The 19,339-nt window shown below is 44.3% G+C and overlaps 1 protein-coding gene across 3 annotated transcripts; it reads right to left on the bottom strand.

Moving 5' to 3' along the window:
* Window positions 1–617: 617 nt before the first annotated feature.
* LOC121542770 (ATPase family AAA domain-containing protein 2) lies at window positions 618–13,856 on the bottom strand. Of its 3 annotated transcripts, none has more exons than XM_041852304.2 (28): window positions 13,201–13,856; window positions 12,536–12,702; window positions 12,299–12,366; window positions 11,982–12,147; window positions 11,641–11,722; window positions 11,238–11,541; window positions 10,935–11,049; window positions 10,778–10,792; window positions 10,342–10,573; window positions 9,675–9,790; window positions 9,362–9,536; window positions 9,086–9,174; window positions 8,782–8,941; window positions 6,828–6,918; window positions 6,316–6,633; window positions 5,889–6,009; window positions 5,489–5,675; window positions 4,718–4,903; window positions 4,219–4,354; window positions 3,805–4,001; window positions 3,442–3,601; window positions 3,105–3,227; window positions 2,683–2,829; window positions 1,818–2,266; window positions 1,647–1,713; window positions 1,412–1,536; window positions 979–1,107; window positions 618–828 (listed from the first exon to the last, which is right to left on the bottom strand). In XM_041852304.2, the coding sequence occupies exons 1-28, from the start codon at window positions 13,375–13,377 to the stop codon at window positions 796–798; spliced, it is 4,335 nt and encodes a 1,444-aa protein (XP_041708238.2). In that variant the 5' UTR covers window positions 13,378–13,856; the 3' UTR covers window positions 618–795. The 3 variants fall into 3 exon arrangements, with proteins under 3 accessions (XP_041708238.2, XP_041708239.2, XP_041708240.2); XM_041852305.2 differs by having other exon boundaries at window positions 1,818–2,263; window positions 13,201–13,851; XM_041852306.2 differs by lacking the exon at window positions 10,778–10,792 and having other exon boundaries at window positions 13,201–13,853.
* Between the last annotated feature and the right edge of the window lie 5,483 nt (window positions 13,857–19,339).

Below are 19,339 nucleotides of genomic sequence, written 5' to 3'. Positions count from 1 at the left end.
GTTCAGCCCGAGCTCTGTCGGACTGCAGTAGTTTTGCTCGGAGGCTGACGAGTTCAGTCTACTGCTGTCTGCGGATGCAAACATGGAAAATGTTCGCTGCAACAGTTATTTTCTCGACTGATATCTCTTTACAGACGTATTCAAAAAGGTAGGAAACCACTACATTAGTCACTTCAAGTAAGCCATTTGTCCATCAAATTATATCACACTTTGTGTCCTTTTTTTTAATGGCAGTTTTTAATGATTAAGCGGCGTCATCACCGTCAATGCGATACGTCTTGACGTCATTCGTAGGCGACTTTTGGGGAAATCTGTCACGCATGCACACAGAAATTTTGCCATGGTAGCTTCAAATAAATATCAACCAATACAAGGATTTTTTTTTAAAGTGACGTTGCTGACGTTTGTATATATACACAGTATTTGTCGTTTCTTTGACAGCACAAGTATCTGACAACAAAACATCACCTGCACCACTACTCTCCAATTCTAGCTACGTCATGCTCAGTTTGTATTCAGCTATAACAAGGTAGTTACTGGTAATATATATATTTTTCAACCAAATGAACACATCAATGTCTAGCCTTTATAGTATAACAAGACAAGATCAGAGTAAATACTTGTAAAAAACACTTTAATTAAATAAAAGCAACAGTATACAAGTTTAGGAAATACACATCTGTATATTTCTATCAAAATATAGTTATAGACTTGTTCTTTATACATTTAGACAATGGGGGAAATACTATAGGCAATCCGTGACCAGCTACATTGATCTTTATTATATAAAACTCCTTATGAAAAATCTTCAATTTCATTTTCCATTTCCTGGAAAGAGAATTTAAAAAAAAACATTAGAAAACATACAAAAACACAATTTATGGGGCATTGCTCAATATTTGTTTCATAAAGTACACTTATAGCAACAGAAGAATATATATATATACTACAAATTAAAAAATGTATAGAATGACAAACCTTCAGCAGGGCAGTCTTGTCGTAGTCTTTGCGGTGTCTGTAGATACTCTGACATAACAGGGCATATAGCTTCTCCAGTTGATAGACCTCATGTCCCTCCGTCTTAGACACTACTCTCTGAAGCAGCTCCTGAAATGAAGGACCAGAAAACCAGTTCAGCACGGAGGTCTTATATCCTCCATCTTTGTCTAAAAGGAAGAAGTTGCCTCAGTCTGATTCCTGATCGGGTTGTGCTCTTGCCAACTCTATTACTGTCATTGTCAAGCCAAACATGGCTTGACATGACATTTCCATACAGCGATAAGAGCATAAACAGGCTGCCACTGGCTAGTTGCCTTAACCACAGCTCTAGGATCAGATAACACAACCTCAAATCCATTAGGAGGCTGGGCAACGATCTGACCCTGGACCAGCTGCAGTGAGAATCAGCTACCTTTAGTTTGTTGTGATCCACCACCGGGGGCTTTGTCTTCTGTTCCAGTATCGCCTTGGCAACGTCCATCACCTGCTGCATCCCCTGGTACTTCAGGCCCCGCGTCACACGCCTCACTCCCGCTTCTGACAAGAGGACAGGAGTGAGTTTACAATTCAACAAAGTTCACCTAAAAACGACAGATTGAGTGGGGTGGGGTGGGGGGGGTGTCATTGTGTGAAGGGAGGCTACAAACCTGTGGTAGTCTCTTCCTCCACCTCCAATCTCGGAGGCTCAGTTGTGTCTGTAGTGGACACCTGCCCCTGGGTGAATGAGGAAAAAGTAGAAAACATCAAAATACAAATCGATTCAGCAGGAGAATCATCCATACAAAAAGCATCATCCATTTCACAACAAAATAACATACATTGTCTCCCCCTTCTAGTAAGATGTGGTTTTCCTGGGCTCCAGCCACTACCACAGGATCCTGGGTGCCCTCACTGCTCTGGTCTCCAGCCCCAGCCTCCACCACCCTGGGCTGGGTTGCCTCCATTGTAGCTTGGCTAGCCTCCTCCATGGTCTGCCTGTCCTTAGTGTCTTGCTCCATGGGCTGGCCGTCCTGGTTCTCCTGTTGGGCTGGTTCTTCCCGCTCCATTGGGGTCTCCTCAGCCCCAGTGATCTCCAGCTCCTCCAGCCCCGACTCTGCAGCGTCACCCCCCTCCTCACTCTCTGCCCCTCTCCTCTCCTCCTCTTCCTCCTCCTCATCCTCTCCTTCCTCCACCACATCAGAATGGTCTTTAGAGGTGTGAGGAGAGGACCTTTTCCTGATGATGCCATTGCTCCAGCGGCTCTTCCTGCGTTTCTTCTTCTGAGCTGCTGATTAGTAGATGATCAGTTCATCAACAACAATAAAATAAACACCTTTATGAATGACTGAATGATGAGTGTAAACATGGTGAGAGAAACTGACAGGCATTATCATTCATCTCTCAGTATCAGCAGTGATTAGAGGATAGGTGGTCCTCTGTAGCTCAGCTGGTAGAGCTCGGCGCTTGTAACGCCAAGGTAGTGGGTTCGATCCCCGGGACCACCCATACACAAAAATGTATGCACGCATGACTGTAAATCGCTTTGGATAAAAGCGTCTGCTAAATGGCATATTGTTATATTATAGTTCTGGAAAGTTCTCTGTAGCTCATCCTCTGTTGGGAGACAGAAGTCTGTCTGCAGAGTGTTGAAACGCTAACCTGTGTAGCATTGTGTGTCTGTACATGATTGAGATGCTTGCTAACCTGAAGGACGTGGTGTGTTCACAGCTGAGGGAACAGCAGCAGTAGACTCTTTAGAGGGGCCTGCTGTATCGGTGCTCTCCACATCCACTGCTCTTGTCTTGGGATGAACGTGATAGTAGGATGGAGCAAACCTTGAAGTGGCACAACCTGGAAGTTAAGAGAGAGGGAGTTCATATTTAATCCATCAGGAATCCTCTGCTTTCATCCATCTGCATTGCTTGCTTTTTGGGGTTTTAGGCTGGGTTTCTGTATAGCACTTTGTGACATCTGCTGATGTAAAAAAGGGCTTTATAAATACATTTGATTGAATACAAAAAGGAGAGAGCAGCAGAATAAACTGAACAAATGAAAAGCTAAATGTATTTCTACTCTATAACAATTTATTTCTAGAACTACTCTGCACCAATAGAATAACACCTGACCTCTGGTGCTGCGGGACACCTTGATATCCTCGCAGATCTTCTCAAAGTCTTCATCCAGTTTATCTTTGATGATGGCCTGTACAGTGTCCTTCAGAGCACATGCTCTGTGGCGGATCTGACGATCTGGAAAACATCCAGTAAACAGACTTGTCATCAGTAGGATTATGAAGTGTTGAATGGATGGATGAATGAATGAATGTTTGAATGAATTAATAGTGTTGGCTGAATTAAGTAATGAATGATTAGTGGAATTAATACATTTATTAAATAAATGAAACATTCTCCCATGAACAGGCATACAAAATCTTAAAAATTCTGGATATAGCATATTTCCTACCTGAAGGATCTTTGTCAGGGTTGTATTCCAGACAGTTCTTCCAGATGAGATCCACGTCGTGTACAAACTCCTTCACAGTCACGTACTTGTGAGTGTCGATGTTGGAGAGGACAGTGGACAGGTCCATGGGATGCTCGATAACTGTAGCATAGTCAGGCACCTAGACAAGACATAACACAACCATGATCCAAAAGGAACAGGTCAGCCATTCTCCACGTGATACAGTTCTAGAAGATTCCACCATGTCAATGTTTAGACATCATCTGGTCTCTTTTCCTCTTTATTTAACCCTCATCTTATTTTGTTTTTAAAACAAGTTGTCTCAGAACACATTCATTCACAGTAATTGATCGTCAGTCTCACCTCCTCCAGGTCGACGGGCTTGGTGAAGGCCTTGAAGCGTTTGTCCTGAGAGAGGCGGTTGGTGACATCACGCAGGAAGAGGCGGAGCTCCCTGAGAGTGTCTTCCTCCTGCTCCTCCAATCGCTGCTGCTCCTGCTCCGTCAGCGTCCTGGGGGGAGGAGGGGGCGCTACAGGGAGCACCTCCAGGGCTGCGAGCACTGGGGAGGAGGACCGGGAGGTAAGTGACTAACCACATGGCTGATTGAGTGCCGACAGCTTTGGTACAGAGAACCTGCTCCTCTAATTTTCTACTGTTCGATTACCGGCACCTCTTATACAATACTTACTAGTTGTGAAGTTGAGCTTGTTTAACCATTTTTGGACCATTATCCAGGATTCCACAAAAATACATCATAGAATATGGTGCCATCTTACCTGCTTTTTTCTTGGATGCAGGAGCTTTGGCAGCCTGGTTGAGGATGAGATCGTCAAAGAAGTTCCTCCTCTCCTGTGGGGTTGGGATCTGAACCTGGAGCACCTCTCCATACTCAGCACAGAACAGGTCCTGGACCTATTGGGGGGGGTGGATGACATTTACCAAGATGAGTCACCTAGTGAACATAACATTCAGATAAATAGGACTGACTGATCCCCTGCTCAGAAGCCCAATTCCAACCCTCCAGCTTCTCCCACAGGGGAAGGGAGCGATTGCAAATTTTTTAGGGCTTGTGTCCCGTTTCCTGTTGGTGATTTGACTGTATTAGGATCTATTTTTGTTCTCGTTTGGACTAATCTTCCAAGAGTCAATTTATAATACAATCACATTTTCATATGACACACTGTTACAAACAGAAGACATAATACACCGCCATATTGGCGTCTTCACTACATCCTGCTAGACCGCTGTGCGGTGTCGTCTGTCTACTGTACCTACCTCAGGGAAGAGACTGCTGTGGGGGACACTACAGGTGGCCAGCAGCAGGATGGGTGAGAAGGAGGGGATGTCCTGTAACAGGCTGAGGAAGGTAGCTCTGAGAGCAGACCCCACCGTGTCCCACCACTGCTGGATGTGAGGGATATACAGGATACTGGGGGACGTCCTCTTGGCCTCACAGAACATCTACAACACAACCAAACATCATTACAGAAGTGTTTATTTGAACACGCATACCTCCTCACTGAATATCTACAAGTCAAGACATACAGGACATCCAATGGAACATCAATACTGTATATCTCTGGGTTCATGTGCCTTTAAAAAAAAAAAAAAGTATGTAGTTCTGTCCTTGAGCGGTTCTTATCTATTAATGTTCTGTATTATGTCATATTTCATGTTTTGTGTGGACCCCAGGAAGAGTAGCTGCTGCTTTAGCAACAGCTAATGGGGATCCTAATAAAATACCAAATCATCAATACAGGACATGTAATGGAACATCAATACTGTATATATCTCTGGGTTCATCAATACAGGACATCCAATGGAACATCAATACTATATATCTCTGGGTTCATCTCAAAAGTATTTATTTGACTCCTTGATTCCTCTCTCCTTGGACCTTCTCCTCCAATTAGTTTTGAGAAATATGTGAAGAATCAAGGACTCAAGGAAAGACTTGAGATTCACCGTCTGTCATGGCTGATGGCACAGGGCTCAATAGAGCCACTATACAGAAAACAGGGCGTGATCCAAGGGGGAGTACAGTACCTGAGCGCAGGCCTCCTCGGGAGAGGTGGTGCTGACTCCGAACAGCACGGCTATGTCCAGGGTGTAGACTGTGAACTTCTCCAGGGCATGGAGCACGGCAGGGGCCAGGTGACTGCTCTGACCTGACCCAGGACGCCCCGCCAGCAGCAGCCTGGGACGGTACGATGTGGGTTGGTTCAGCACGCTCCTGGGAGAACAGACAGGAGGAGAGGGGAGAGAAAAAGTTTATAAAATACTGTACAAGACAAGAGCTCAATACCCATTCTACCCCCTTTTTCATGAAGTCTACACTTCAGTCCCCACACGGATCTCAAAGCTTTCAAAAAGCACACTTCAGGGAGGAGTAGGAGAAAGACTTTTGGGATACGGATTTATGTGCGTTGGAAAAAACGTTACCCACCTGCTGAAATGCAGGAAGCCCCCATCTGCCTTGGCCTTGTGAGAGAGACCATTGATGCAGACAGAGTCCTCATCTTCACTGTATAGGTGATCATCTTCTAAAACACCAGCTGGGAGGCCACCTAAAGACAAGTGGTAAAATGTCTTAGAACATGACAACGAAGTATGACATTCAAGAATACAACTCAACATATCCATTCTTATACAACCGGCAGGAGGGCATACCAAATCTGGGTCATATTTAGTAGGGGACAACGTAGAAAATACCGTTTGCAACAAAAAACTATTGGGAGAAGTTCCGGTAGTACCTCCCCGTTTCAAAACATTTCACCCTACTCAACACGGCCCTGTGGACTAAAAATACTCAGACAATGAAGACCGTTCACATGAGAAACATAAGAGATTCTCTCTTGTCCCAGTTGACCCACCGTTGTCTCGCTTGTCTCTCTTGAGTCCCTGCTCTGCATGGGGGAACAGCCTGCTAACTGTACCCAGTACAGTCTGTAGGGCTGCACCAAGCAGTGGCTGGACTACAGGAGTCAGAGCCTTGGCTGGGGACGACACAGCTCTCTGGGAGGCTGGGACGGTCTTCCTCATGGCTGACAGGAAGTCCCTGCTGCCGATGGAGATCGACGCCACGTCTAACACCAGCTTCTGGGACGAGGAGTAGATCTGAGGGTATCGTCTCCTCAGGGCACACAGAGCCGCCTCCGCACACACCGCCTTGATGTCAGCACCGCAGTAACCTAGGAGACACAGCAGGTGGACGTTGGTGTGACAGCGTAAGGGAGCATCACCTACATGTTCTGATTACACACAACACTTTCAGTGAGCCTCAGAAAACGATTTGAATATTTGACAGATTGGAATTTAAAATGGCGTTGAAAGAAAGTTTATTTTTATTATAGGTCAGTTTGGAGAAGAGGGATGAACACCATACCAACACACTTGTCCGCCAGTTCCTCCAGGAAAGAGTCTGACGGCTGGGGAGTCCACTGTCTGGTGTGGATCTGCAGAATATCCTTCCGAGCCTCCAGTGGACAACAACATCACCATTTATGTCAAATATTAATGTTTCCAAAAACAGTTTTCCTACATGAAAATAAATACCCTAATCTCAGTAGAACAAAGTAATGTCTGCTACCGGTTTGCTTCTCTCACAAGTGATCTTTTAATATCATATATATATATATATATATATATAACATACACATACACATACACATACACATACACATACACACACACTCATACACTACTGGTCAAACGTTTTAGAACACCTACTCATTCGAGAGCTTTTCTTTATTTTTACTATTTTCTACATTGTAGAATAATAGTGAAGACATCAAAACTATGAAATAACACATATTGTATCATGATTGTAAACAAATCAAAATATATTTTATATTTGAGATTCTTCAAATAGCCACCCTTTGCCTTGATGACAGCTTTGCACACTCTTGGCATTCTCTCAACCTGCTTCATGATTTAGTCACCTGGAATGCATTTCAATTAACAGATGTGCCTTGTTAAAAGTTAATTTGTGGAATTTCTTTATTTCTTAATGCGTTTGAGCCAATGAGTTATGTTGTGACAAGGTAGGGTTGGTATACAGAAGATAGCCCTATTTGGTAAAAGACCAAGTCCATATTATGGCAAGAACAGCTCAAATAAGCAAAGAGAAAAGACCATCATTACTTTAAGACACGAAGGTCAGTCAACACGGAAAATGTCAAGAACATTGAACGTTTCTTCAAGTGCAGTCGCAAAAACCATCAAGCGCTATGATGAAACTGGCTCTCATGAGGACCGCCACAGGAATGGATGACCCAGAGTTACCTCTGCTGCAGACGATAAGTTCATTAGAGTTACCAGCCTCAGAAATTGCAGCCCAAATAAATGCTTCACAGAGTTCAAGTAACAGACACATCAACTGTTCAGAGGAGACTGCGTGAATCAGGCCTTCATGGTCGAATTGCTGCAAAGAAACCACTACAAAAGGCCACCAATAAGAAGAGACCTTCTTGGGCCAAGAAACACGAGCAATGGACATTAGACCGGTGGAGTCCAAATTTGAGATTTTGGTTCCAACCGCCATATCTTTGTGAGACGTGCTGTGGGTGAACGGATAATCTCTGCATGTGTAGTTCCCACCGTGAAGCATGGAGGAGGAGGTGTTATGGTGTGGGGGTGCTTTGCTGGTGACACTGTCTGTGATTTATTTAGAATTCAAGGCACACTTAACCAGCATGGCTACCACAGCATTCTGCAGCAATACGCCATCCCATCTGGTTTGGGCTTAGAGGGAATATCATTTGTTTTTCAACAGGACAATGACCCAACACGCCTCCAGGCTGTGTAAGGGCTATTTTACCAAGAAGGAGAGTGATGGAGTGCTGCATCAGATGACCTGGCCTCCACAATCCCCCGACCTCAATCCAATTGAGATGGTTTGGGAGGAGTCGAACGGCAGAGTGAAGGAAAAGCAGCCAACAAGTGCTCAGCATATGTGGGAACTCCTTCAAGACTGTTGGAAAACATTCCAGGTGAAGCTGCTTGAGAGAATGCCAAGAGTGTGCAAAGCTGTCATCAAGGCAAAGGGTGGCTATTTGAAGAATCTAAAATATATTTTGATTAGTTTAACACTTTTTTGGTTCCTACATGATTCCATGTGTGTTATTTCATAGTTTTGATGTCTTTACTATTATTCTACAATGTATAAAATAGTAAAAAATAAAGACAGACCCTTGAATGAGTAGGTGTGTCCAAACTTTTGATATATGGGGAGGGACCTACCTGAATTTGTCCAATAAAAATCTGGTTTTTGTTGCAAAACTGTTTGCTACAGCATGCACTAATGATTACACCAGTGGTCACTAAGACCCCTGTCTCACCTCTCTGTCAGGCAGGCCAAAGAGGAACTCTCGGTCGAAGCGTCCAGGCCGTCTGAGAGCTGGGTCTATAGAGTCCAGACGGTTAGTAGCTCCGATCACCACAACCTCTCCTCTGCTGTCTAACCCATCCATCAGGGCAAGGAGAGTGGACACGATGGAGCTGTAAGATGGAAACACATACAGAACATTATTCCCACTGTACAAAGACATAATCATACTAAACAAAAGCCACCAAATAGCTAAACGAGAAGCAATAACGGTTGCATTCAAATCAATTCTTCCAGCGATTAACACAGTGTCTGACCTGTGTATTTGGTCCTGTCTGCTTGAGCGGACTGGAGCCAACCCATCGATCTCATCAAAGAAAATAATCGACGGCCGCATCTGATAGGCCTAAAAGATTTGTTGTTTAAAAAAAAAATAGTTTTAGTATTTCTTCCTCCAACTCCAATCATCTCCGTTTCAAGATCCTGGAACAATACATTTCAGAAGCAGAAGCCAACTTCCATGGAGATAATAATGGTAGGTACTGACCTGGTCGAAGCAAACTTCCATGGAGATAATAACGGTAGGTACTGACCTGGTCGAAGAGCAGGCGTAGCTGGCGTTCAGACTCTCCCACCCACTTGCTGAGGCAGTCTGCTCCCTTTCTCATGAAGAAAGAGACCTTCCTCTCTCCCTGACCGCACTCGTTAGCCAACGCCCTGGCCACTAGAGTCTTCCCTGTTCCAGGAGGTCCGTAGAACAGACAGCCCCTACACACACACACAGCAAGTCTCTACACTTACTATACAGCATATCCTAGATCATTTCACCATAAGAGTATGGATGAGTTTATAAAAACACACAGCAGAAATGTATGTTGCACCGTTCACTTTCTTCTTTCTAACTACCTTGGAGGTTGGATCTTGAACCTCTCAAACACCTCTGGGTAGAGCAGTGGGAAGACGACCATCTCTTTCAGGGCAGAGATGTGTCTGGTCAATCCCCCAATGCTGTCAAAACGCACCTACATAAAACACATTACACCATTTCAATGTTGTCCAGGGCTGTCCCAGTTATCTATCCTTTCCCCCTTTAACATGACTGGTGCAAGTATGGACTGGAGAGAGCTCCTGAAGGTTTCCTCCTTACTGTTACTAGTCAGACTTACTGCCTGGTCCATCTGCATGGGGTCAACGTCAGCTAGACTTACTGCCTGGTCCATCTGCATGGGGTCAACGTCAGCTAGACTTACTGCCTGGGGTCAACGTCAGCTAGACTTACTGCCTGGTCCATCTGCATGGGGTCAACGTCAGCTAGACTTACTGCCTGGTCCATCTGCATGGGGTCAACGTCAGCTAGACTTACTGCCTGGTCCATCTGCATGGGGTCAACGTCAGCTAGACTTACTGCCTGGTCCATCTGCATGGGGTCAACGTCAGCTAGACTTACTGCCTGGTCCATCTGCATGGGGTCAACGTCAGCTAGACTTACTGCCTGGTCCATCTGCATGGGGTCAACGTCAGCTAGACTTACTGTCTGGTCCATCTGCATGGGGTCAACGTCAGCTAGACTTACTGTCTGGTCTATCTGCATGGGGTCAACGTCAGCTAGACTGGCTCCAATCTTCATCCTGTCCTTGTGGATTCCCAGGACATCCTCTTTCAGCAGGTTCATGGGAAGACATCTATTCACAGATCTGTTCCTGCTCTTACTCCTCCTCCTCTGGAACTTCTCATCATCAGAGGAGGAGGAGGAGGAAGAGGATGAGGAGGAGGTGGAGTCACTACTGTGGATGGCATGTCTTCTTCTACAGGGACAAGAAAGGAGTATGGCAGAGCCAGACGTCAAAAGGCCAGTAACGTCAGGATTTGACCAGTCACAAGCAGCACCCACAGACAACTTACTGTACACAGACCATCACCCATCACCATGCAGCTCAATGACCAAGAAACCAGCCATTACAGAAACCCTGATGACACCACACACCTAAAACACACTGGCAATGACTTACCTTTCAGACACACTCCTGTGGATGCCAGAAATCAGAAGCGCAAGGAAGTAGCATTTAGGAATGAATTGTGATTTGTTGTAATAGTTAGTAAACAACGTTAAACTAAACTTGATAAGTCTGACATGGTAGTAGGCACTAGGTTCTGTAGCCTACCGACCTGCTGCCTCTCCTGTTGTAAGGGCTTCTTGGACCAGTAGAGCTGAACCTATACCTCCGCCTGGATGGGGACAAGTGTCTTGAAGTCTTGAAGAAGATGGACTTTGTCTTGGGCTCTGTGGGGATAGTGGGAAATAAAAAAGGTCAACCATGAGAAATGAGTCGAAGGACAAGCGATGGGAATAATAACTACTAGTACAGCTTGACAATAAATGTTGAGTACATGTACTGGTGCTGCTGGCTGTAAGTATACAGACTTCAGTGAAACAAAAGATCCAAACAGTTTAAACAGAAAATATCTAACCCTCCCGAGGTGCCTGGTAGCGAACTGCAGCTTTCCTCTGCCTGAAGTCATAGCGTTTCTGGTTGTCATCTTCACCCTCTTCATCATCATCATCATCCTCCTCCTCCTCCTCATCATCCTCATCATCCTCCTCCTCCTCATCATCCTCCTCCTCCTCCTCATCTGCCTGATTATTTTTGCTTCCCTCTTCCTTATCATGCTCTTCTTCACTGGAGTTCCCTCCATTCTCCTTCTCTTGAGGGTCTTCACTTCCTTCATCGGTTGTTTCAGAAGCCCTTTTCCTCTTGGCCCCAGCGTACAGGGTCTAACAGAATGGGGAGCATGACATTGACGGGAGACATCACGGTGACGTTTAACGACCTCTATTATAAAGCTATGAACCTGTAGCATTAATTAAGCTTACCTCCTCTGTAGTATCCCTGCTTCTTAAACGCCGACGCATTTTCTGCATGTCATCCATCTTCTGCAGCACTGCCTCAGCAGTACTTTACGAATAGAATGAAAAAGTAGCGCACATTAATTTCACTGTTATCAACTTTGCCTTTATAAAACATGCAACCCAGACTGACAAGAGGATGTACAACAGTGGTGGCCAACCCTCCTACTAGAGAGCTACTGTGCATGCAGGCGTTTTCTCCTGCCCCGGTGCTTGATTAGGGCTGGAGAAAAACCCTGTGGTAGATGGGTAGCTAGGAGGGTTGGCCACCCCTGATGCACGATGACTGCTGATGGAGATGTTCTTACTTGGTGATGAGGCGGTTATAGAGCACAGACTGGTTCCTGGAGTTGCGCTTGTATCTGGTGATCCTGGAGCTGCGTCTCACAGAGCTGTCCTCCTCCCTGGGACGCAGGACAAACTGGGTCTTCTTCAGAGTAGAGGCCTCTTCTTCCTCAACTTCATCAGTAGCATCTGGAAGAAGATATATAAAATAAAATAAAATCGTAACTTGATGATAAACATTGTAGCTGAAATAATTGAAACTAAATGGTGTCTCCTTCATGCTATACTGTTGGAGGTGGCATTCATTCATGTAAATGTGATCTATAAATGATGTAGTTACCAGCTTCAGATTGCTTGTCCCTGGATGATGTGGAGGCTTTTCCATCACCCTGCAGTCTTGGGGATTTCCTGCAGAGATAAACAAAATGAGAACTTAAAGATGGAGGCCTGGGTTGTGATGACATACCTTCTTATGTTTGTAAACATCATGTTCGGTATCACCGACTATACAGAGAGGAGTGGAAGCTGATTCACATACAATGAATACCATTTATCTGCATAAAACATAAGTAGTTACCTTGTGCTGTGTTCGCCAGTTTCCTCCTCTTTCTCAGGGGACTTGGTTGGGCACTTAGTCTGGCCATTCATTTCAGCAAAGGACACCTCATGTTTGACGGTCTGTCCCCTGGTCCTCAGGGATCCTCGTCTGGGAGGGCTATCCTCCTCCTTCACCATCGAGTGACCCTATGTTAGGATAAAACAAAAACATCAGCTGCATTCACAGAAGGATCCAGTCATTTTAAGTGTGACGTTAGTAAGCGAACTTACAGCTGGCTAACTATACAAGTTAGCTAGCAGGCTACATACCTATCCACATTCAGAAACAACCACTTTTATTGTAGTTCGTCAGTTCCACTTACTAACCAAGGGGCTAGCTAACTAGCTTAGTTTACTCAACTCCACGATATATACACATCTATGGGAGATAGCCCCTATCTCTAGTTTACATCCCTATGGCGTAACAGGCCAACTAATTTAGAACCTTAGCATCCAGTTAGCTAACGTTAGGTTACAACTGGCATAGAATGCGGTTAGCTAGGCACAAACGTCAATGGCGGGCTAGCTAGTTAGCTGGTTAGCTAACATATGCTGTCAGTTAGTTAACATGCTAACACATTTCAATGATCAACAGCGGAGTTTACAGTGACATTTTATAATGTCAACTATTTAAAAGGGCCTCACATTTCTCGTCTTTTCAGTGCTGCTGAAGCTGTCATCCAGGCCCCTCTTCAGACGACTCGACTTTGTCTGCGAGGAGTGCTGCAGGGACAGAAACTCGGAGCTCGTATCCAAGTCAGCCCGATTCCTCTTCGGAGTTGCTGGTTCCGCGCCCACGCCGCTGCTGCGTAGCATCACCATCCTGACTTAAAACAGATTATTTACACTAAAGCATAAATAAGGGATTACTAAATCGTATCAAAATTGTAACTATTTAATAACATTCCTAGGTAACGTGTGTCGCGCCCGATCACACACCCCTTCCCAACCGAAATCCTTGATTTCTGGCGCCACAAACGTCACGGAAGACAAGTGACAGCACGTAGTATCCTGACGCAAGCAAACATAGTTCATCACAAAAGTAGTGTTTCGACATTTCTAATCACCAATTATATCATGCTCTATTGATACCAATGACCACATGAATAGTTATAAATATTATAATTATAGAAATCTATCCCAGGGCCATCAGTGATATTTTCTTACATCGTTCAGTTGTGCGGAAGGATATTATGGGAAAGATGTCCCGGTTATTTTTGGCGCGCTGTAAAGTGCGCATTATGGAAAGCCTAGCTACAGCTTCGTGATAAAGCGTTTTCTTTACGGTTATGAAAATAGAACGTGTTTACCCTAAAATGTTAATTATATTTGAGAGTTCTCTTTCTTAATTGTCAGATCAACTATGCTAAATGTCTAGAGGAGCTCTGTTTCATTCACTCTAAAATTCTGGGGGTAATATTCCACGTTTTGTTGTTACAGCCTGAATTCAAATAGATACAAAACAAAACAAAAAATATTATCCATCTACACACAATACCCCATAATAACAAAGTGAAAACCTGTTTTTTGAAAATTTTGCAAATGTATTGAAAATGAAAAACACAAATATCTAATTTACATAAGTATTCACACCCCTGAGTTTATACTTTCTAGAAGCACCTTTGGCGGGTGAGTACAGCTTTGAGTCGTCTTGGGTATGTCTGTATCAGCTTTGCACATCTGGATTTGGGGATTTTCTCCCATTCTTCCTGGCATATTTTCTCAAATCAAATACACATATTTAGCAGATGTTATTGCGGGTGTAGCGAAATGCTTGTGTTCCCATCTCCAACAGTGCATTAGTATCTAACAATTCACAACAATACACAAATCTAAAAATAAAAGAATGGAATTAAGAAATATATCAATATTAGGACGAACAATGTCTGAGTGGCATTTACTAAATAAAATAGAATAGAACACAGTATATACATATGAGATGAGTAAAGCAGTATGTAAAGTGACCAGTGATTCCATGTCAAGCTCTGTTAAGTTAGATGGGGAGCGGCAGCAAACAGCAATCTTCAAGTCTTTCCACAGATTTTCAATGGGATTCAAGTCTGGGCCACTCAAAGACTTTCACATTCTTGTTCTGAAGCCATTTGTTCGTTGCTTTGGCTATATGCTTGGGGTCATTGACCTGTTGGAACGTAAATCTTCATCCCCAGCTAATCCTACAGCCATTAAAACCCCACCGATATTCCACTAATTTTGCCTCATCTGATCCTACACCAGGCCGGAAGCCTGGGAGGAAGGGACACTATCGTACAACACACCTTGTAACTCTTCTACTCATACACCCAAGCACTTCTCTGCAGCTGCCACCACAACATCTATTTTATATTCCATTTCTGCAGTACAGTTGATAACCATGGCTATGAACGCTAAGAAACCAGACTTTTTTTTTATTTTTTATTTATTTTTTTATTTCACCTTTATTTAACCAGGTAAGCCAGTTGAGAACAGGTTCTCATTTACAACTGCGACCTGGCCAAGACAAAGCAAAGTAGTGCAACAAAAACAACACAGAGTTACATATGGGGTAAAAAAAACATAAAGTCAGAGATACAACAGAAAAGATATATACAGTGTGTGCAAATGTAGCAAGTTATGGAGGTAAGGCAATAAATAGGCTATAGTGCAGAATAATTACAATAGTATTAACACTGGAATGCTAGATGTGCAAGAGATTATGTGCAAATAGAGATACTGGACTGCAAAAGAGCAAATTAAATAACAATATAGGGATGAGGTAGTTGGGTGGGCTAATTTCAGATGGGCTGTGTACAGGTGCAGTGATCGGTAAGGTGCTCTGACAACTGATGCTTAAAGTTATTGAGGGAGATAAGAGTCTCCAGCTTCAGAGATTTTGCAATTCGTTCCAGTCATTGGCAGCAGAGAACTGGAAGGAATGAGCGGCCAAAGGAGGTGTTGGCTTTGGGAATGACCAGTGAGATATACCTGCTGGAGCGCAGACTACGGGTGGGTGCTGCTATGGTGACCAATGAGCTAAGATAAGGCGGGATTTGCCTAGCAGTGATTTATAGATGGCCTGGAGCCAGTGGGTTTGACGACGAACATGTAGTGAGGACCAGCCAACAAGAGCGTACAGGTCACAGTGGTGGGTAGTGTATGGGGCTTTGGAGACAAAACGGATGGCACTGTGATAGACTACATCCAATTTGCTGAGTAGAGTGTTGGAGGCTATTTTATAAATGACATCGCCAAGTCAAGGATCGGTAGGATAGTCAGTTTTACGAGGGCATGTTTGGCAGCATGAGTGAAGGAGGCTTTGTTGCGAAATAGGAAGCCGATTCTAGATTTAACTTTGGATTGGAGATTCTTTATGTGAGTCTGGAAGTTGAGTTTACAGTCTAACCAGACACCTAGATATTTGTAGTTGTCCACATACTCTAGGTCAGACCCGTCGAGTGGTGATTCTAGTCGGGTGGGCGGGTGCTAGCAGCGTTCGATTGAAAAGCATGCATTTAGTTTTACTAGTGTTTAAGAGCAGTTGAAGGCTACTGAAGGATTGTTGTATGGCATTGAAGCTCGTTTGGAGGTTTGTTAACACAGTGTCCAATGAAGGGCCAGATGTATACAAAATGGTGTCGTCTGCGTAGAGGTGGATCTGAGAGTCACCAGCAGCAAGAGCGACATCATTGATATACACGGAGAAAAGTGTCGGCCCAAGAATTGAACCCTGTGGCACCCCCATAGAGACTGCCATAGGTCCAGACAACAGGCCCTCCGATTTGACACACTGAACTCTATCTGAGAAGTAGTTGGTGAACCAGGCGAGGCAGTCATTTGAGAAACCAAGGCTATTTAGTCTGCCAATAAGAATGCGGTGGTTGACAGAGTCGAAAGCCTTGGCCAGGTCGATGAAGACGGCTGCACAGTACTGTCTATTATCAATCGCGGTTATAATATCGTTTAGGACCTTGAGCGTGGCTGAAGTGCACCCGTGACCAGCTCGGAAACCAGATTGCATAGCGGAGAAGGTACGGTGGTATTCGAAATGGTCGATGATCTGTTTATTAACTTGGCTTTCGAATACTTTCGAAGGCAGGGCAGGATGGATATAGGTCTGTAGCAGTTTGGATCTAGAGTGTCACCCCCTTTGAAGAGGGGGATGACGCGGCAGCTTTCCAATCTCTGGGGATCTCAGAGCGTTATGAAAGAGAGGTTGAACAGACTAGTAATAGGGGTTGCGACAATTTCGGCTAGTTTTAGGAAGAAAGGGTCCAGATTGTCTAGCCCAGCTGATTTGTAGGGGTCCAGATTTTGCAGCGCTTTCAAAACATCAGCTGTCTGAATTTGTGTGAAGGAGAAGCGGGGGGCATGGGCAAGTTGCAGCAGAGGGTGCAGAGTTGGTGGCCGGGTTAGTGGTAGCCAGATGGAAAGCATGGCCAGCTGTAGCAAAATGCTTGTTGAAATTCTCGATTATTGTAGATTTATCGGTGGTGATAGTGTTTCCTAGCCTCAGTGCAGTGGGCAGCTGGGAGGAAGTGCTCTTATTCTCCATGGACTTTACAGTGTCCCAAAACTTTTTGGAGTTAGTGCTACAGGATGCAAATTTCTGTTTGAAAAAGTTAGCCTTTGCTTTCCTGACTGCTTGTGTATATTGGTTCCTAACTTCCCTGAAAAGTTGCATATCGCGGGGGCTATTTGATGCTAATGCTGTACGCCACAGGATGTTTTTGTGCTGGTCAAGGGCAGTCAAGTCTGAGGAGAACCAGGGCTATATCGGTTCTTAGTTCTGTATTTTTTGAATGGGGCATGTTTATTTAAGATTGAGAGGAAATTACTTTTAAGGAACAACCAGGCATCCTCTACTGACGGAATGAGATCTATATCCATCCAGGATACCTGGGCCAGGTCAATTAGGAAGGCCTCCTCGCTAAAGTGTTTTAGGGAGCGTTTGACAGTGATGAGGGGTGGTTGTTTGACCGCGGACCCGTTACGGGACGCAGGCAATAAGGCAGTGATCGCTGAGATCCTGGTTGAAGACAGCTGAGGTGTATTTAGAGGGTATGTTAGTCAGGATGATATCTATGAGGGTACCTATGTTTAAGGATTTAGGGTTGTACCTGGTAGGTTCGTTGATAATTTGCGTGAGGTTGAGGGCATCTAGCTTGGATTGTAGGATGGCTGGGGTATTAAGCATATCCCAATTTAGGTCACCAAGCAGTACAAACTCAGAGGATAAATGGGGGGCAATCAATTCACATATGGTGTCCAGGGCACAGCTGGGGCTGAGGGGGTCTGTAGCAAGCGGCAACAGTGAGAGACTTATTTCTGGAAAGGTGGATTTTTAGAAGTAGAAGCTCAAACTGTTTGGGCACAGACCTGGATAGTATGATAGAGCTATGCAGGCTATCTCTACAGTAGATTGCAACTCCACCCCCTTTGGCAGTTCTATCTAGACGGAAAATGTTATAGTTGGGGATGGAAATTTCAGAATTTTTGGTGGCCTTCCTGAGCCAGGATTCAGACACTGCTAGAACATCAGGGTTGGCAGAGTGTGCTAACGCAGTGAATAACTCAAACTTAGGAAGTAGACTTCTGATATTTATGTGCAAGAAACCAAGACTTTTGCGATTACAGAAGTCAACAAATGATAGCTCCTGGGGAGTAGGAGTGATACTCCCTGACTTACTGAGGCACGTTATTCCTATCACTCTCTATTGGCCTCGGCCTACTCACAGGAATCCTCTTAAGATCCCTCGCCCTGTACACATCTTCCTCTACTACGCTCTTCACTGCCTCAGAATATGACACTTTCTGTACTACTCTGATCCTGGCAACCTCAACCTGCCTTTCACTAGACACTGATCTACAGCACCATGGGTACCCCTACAATTAACACACACACCCTTTTCCACTGATACTACACATTCCTTTGTCTCATGCCCTCCTGCACACTTCTCACATATAGGAATCTCCTTCCTACACACTGCTGCAACATGACCATAAGCTTGGCACCTAAAACACCATAATGGTTTTGGGACAAAAGCTCACGGGATAACTGACACGTCCTAACTTGACTTTGTTGGGTAAAGACTCTGCATCAAAACTCAGCAGGACATACCGTGTCTTCTCTGTTCCACAACGCTCTCGCACCAAACGGCAGGAGTCAGACACCGAGAATCTTACATTTCAGTTGATCCTCAACACTTAACGCCACCCGTTATCCCCAGTAGCGATGCGTGGGTAAAATCACTAGGGAAGCCAAGCCAGTAAAAAAATACATATTTCAACCTATAACCAATCATTCATACGTCACTGTGATATACAATAAGGCCGTGACAATAAGACAAGTCACACAGTGGCGGAATAAATTCAACTGCACATACATTTGTTTCATCACAAAACCGGAGAGCAAGATCTGTCCGGTGAAGTCCACAAAGCAAATATTGCATGTAACAAAATGTTTGATAGTTTACTAAGCAACTACTGCTTTAGAACCACAGAGTTACCACAAGTCAGCACAAAGACAGCAGGAGCACTGCCTCCACTATTCCAGCACCATTTCAACTTAATCATCAAATCAACAAGGCTTTATATGCTTAGTTTAATACACTGAAAACAAACTTAAAAGATACCAAAAACAATTTAGTCCAATCACTGTTGTTAAATCTCATGTGGCTGTCCATGGTACTGATATCTGTTTGTGTGTTTGTGTAAAAAAAAGAAAAAAAAAAGGTTGACACCCTCATAGACTAGATGAACACCAATGCCATCCTCCTCTCATGTTGGCAAAATGGTCTATGGCTGTCAT

Source organism: Coregonus clupeaformis, chromosome 28, assembly GCF_020615455.1.
Source record: "Coregonus clupeaformis isolate EN_2021a chromosome 28, ASM2061545v1, whole genome shotgun sequence".
Classification (NCBI taxonomy): Eukaryota; Metazoa; Chordata; class Actinopteri; order Salmoniformes; family Salmonidae; genus Coregonus; species Coregonus clupeaformis.
Note: the sequence above shows the minus strand (reverse complement) of the source record. Positions and strands in the feature narration are given on the sequence as shown.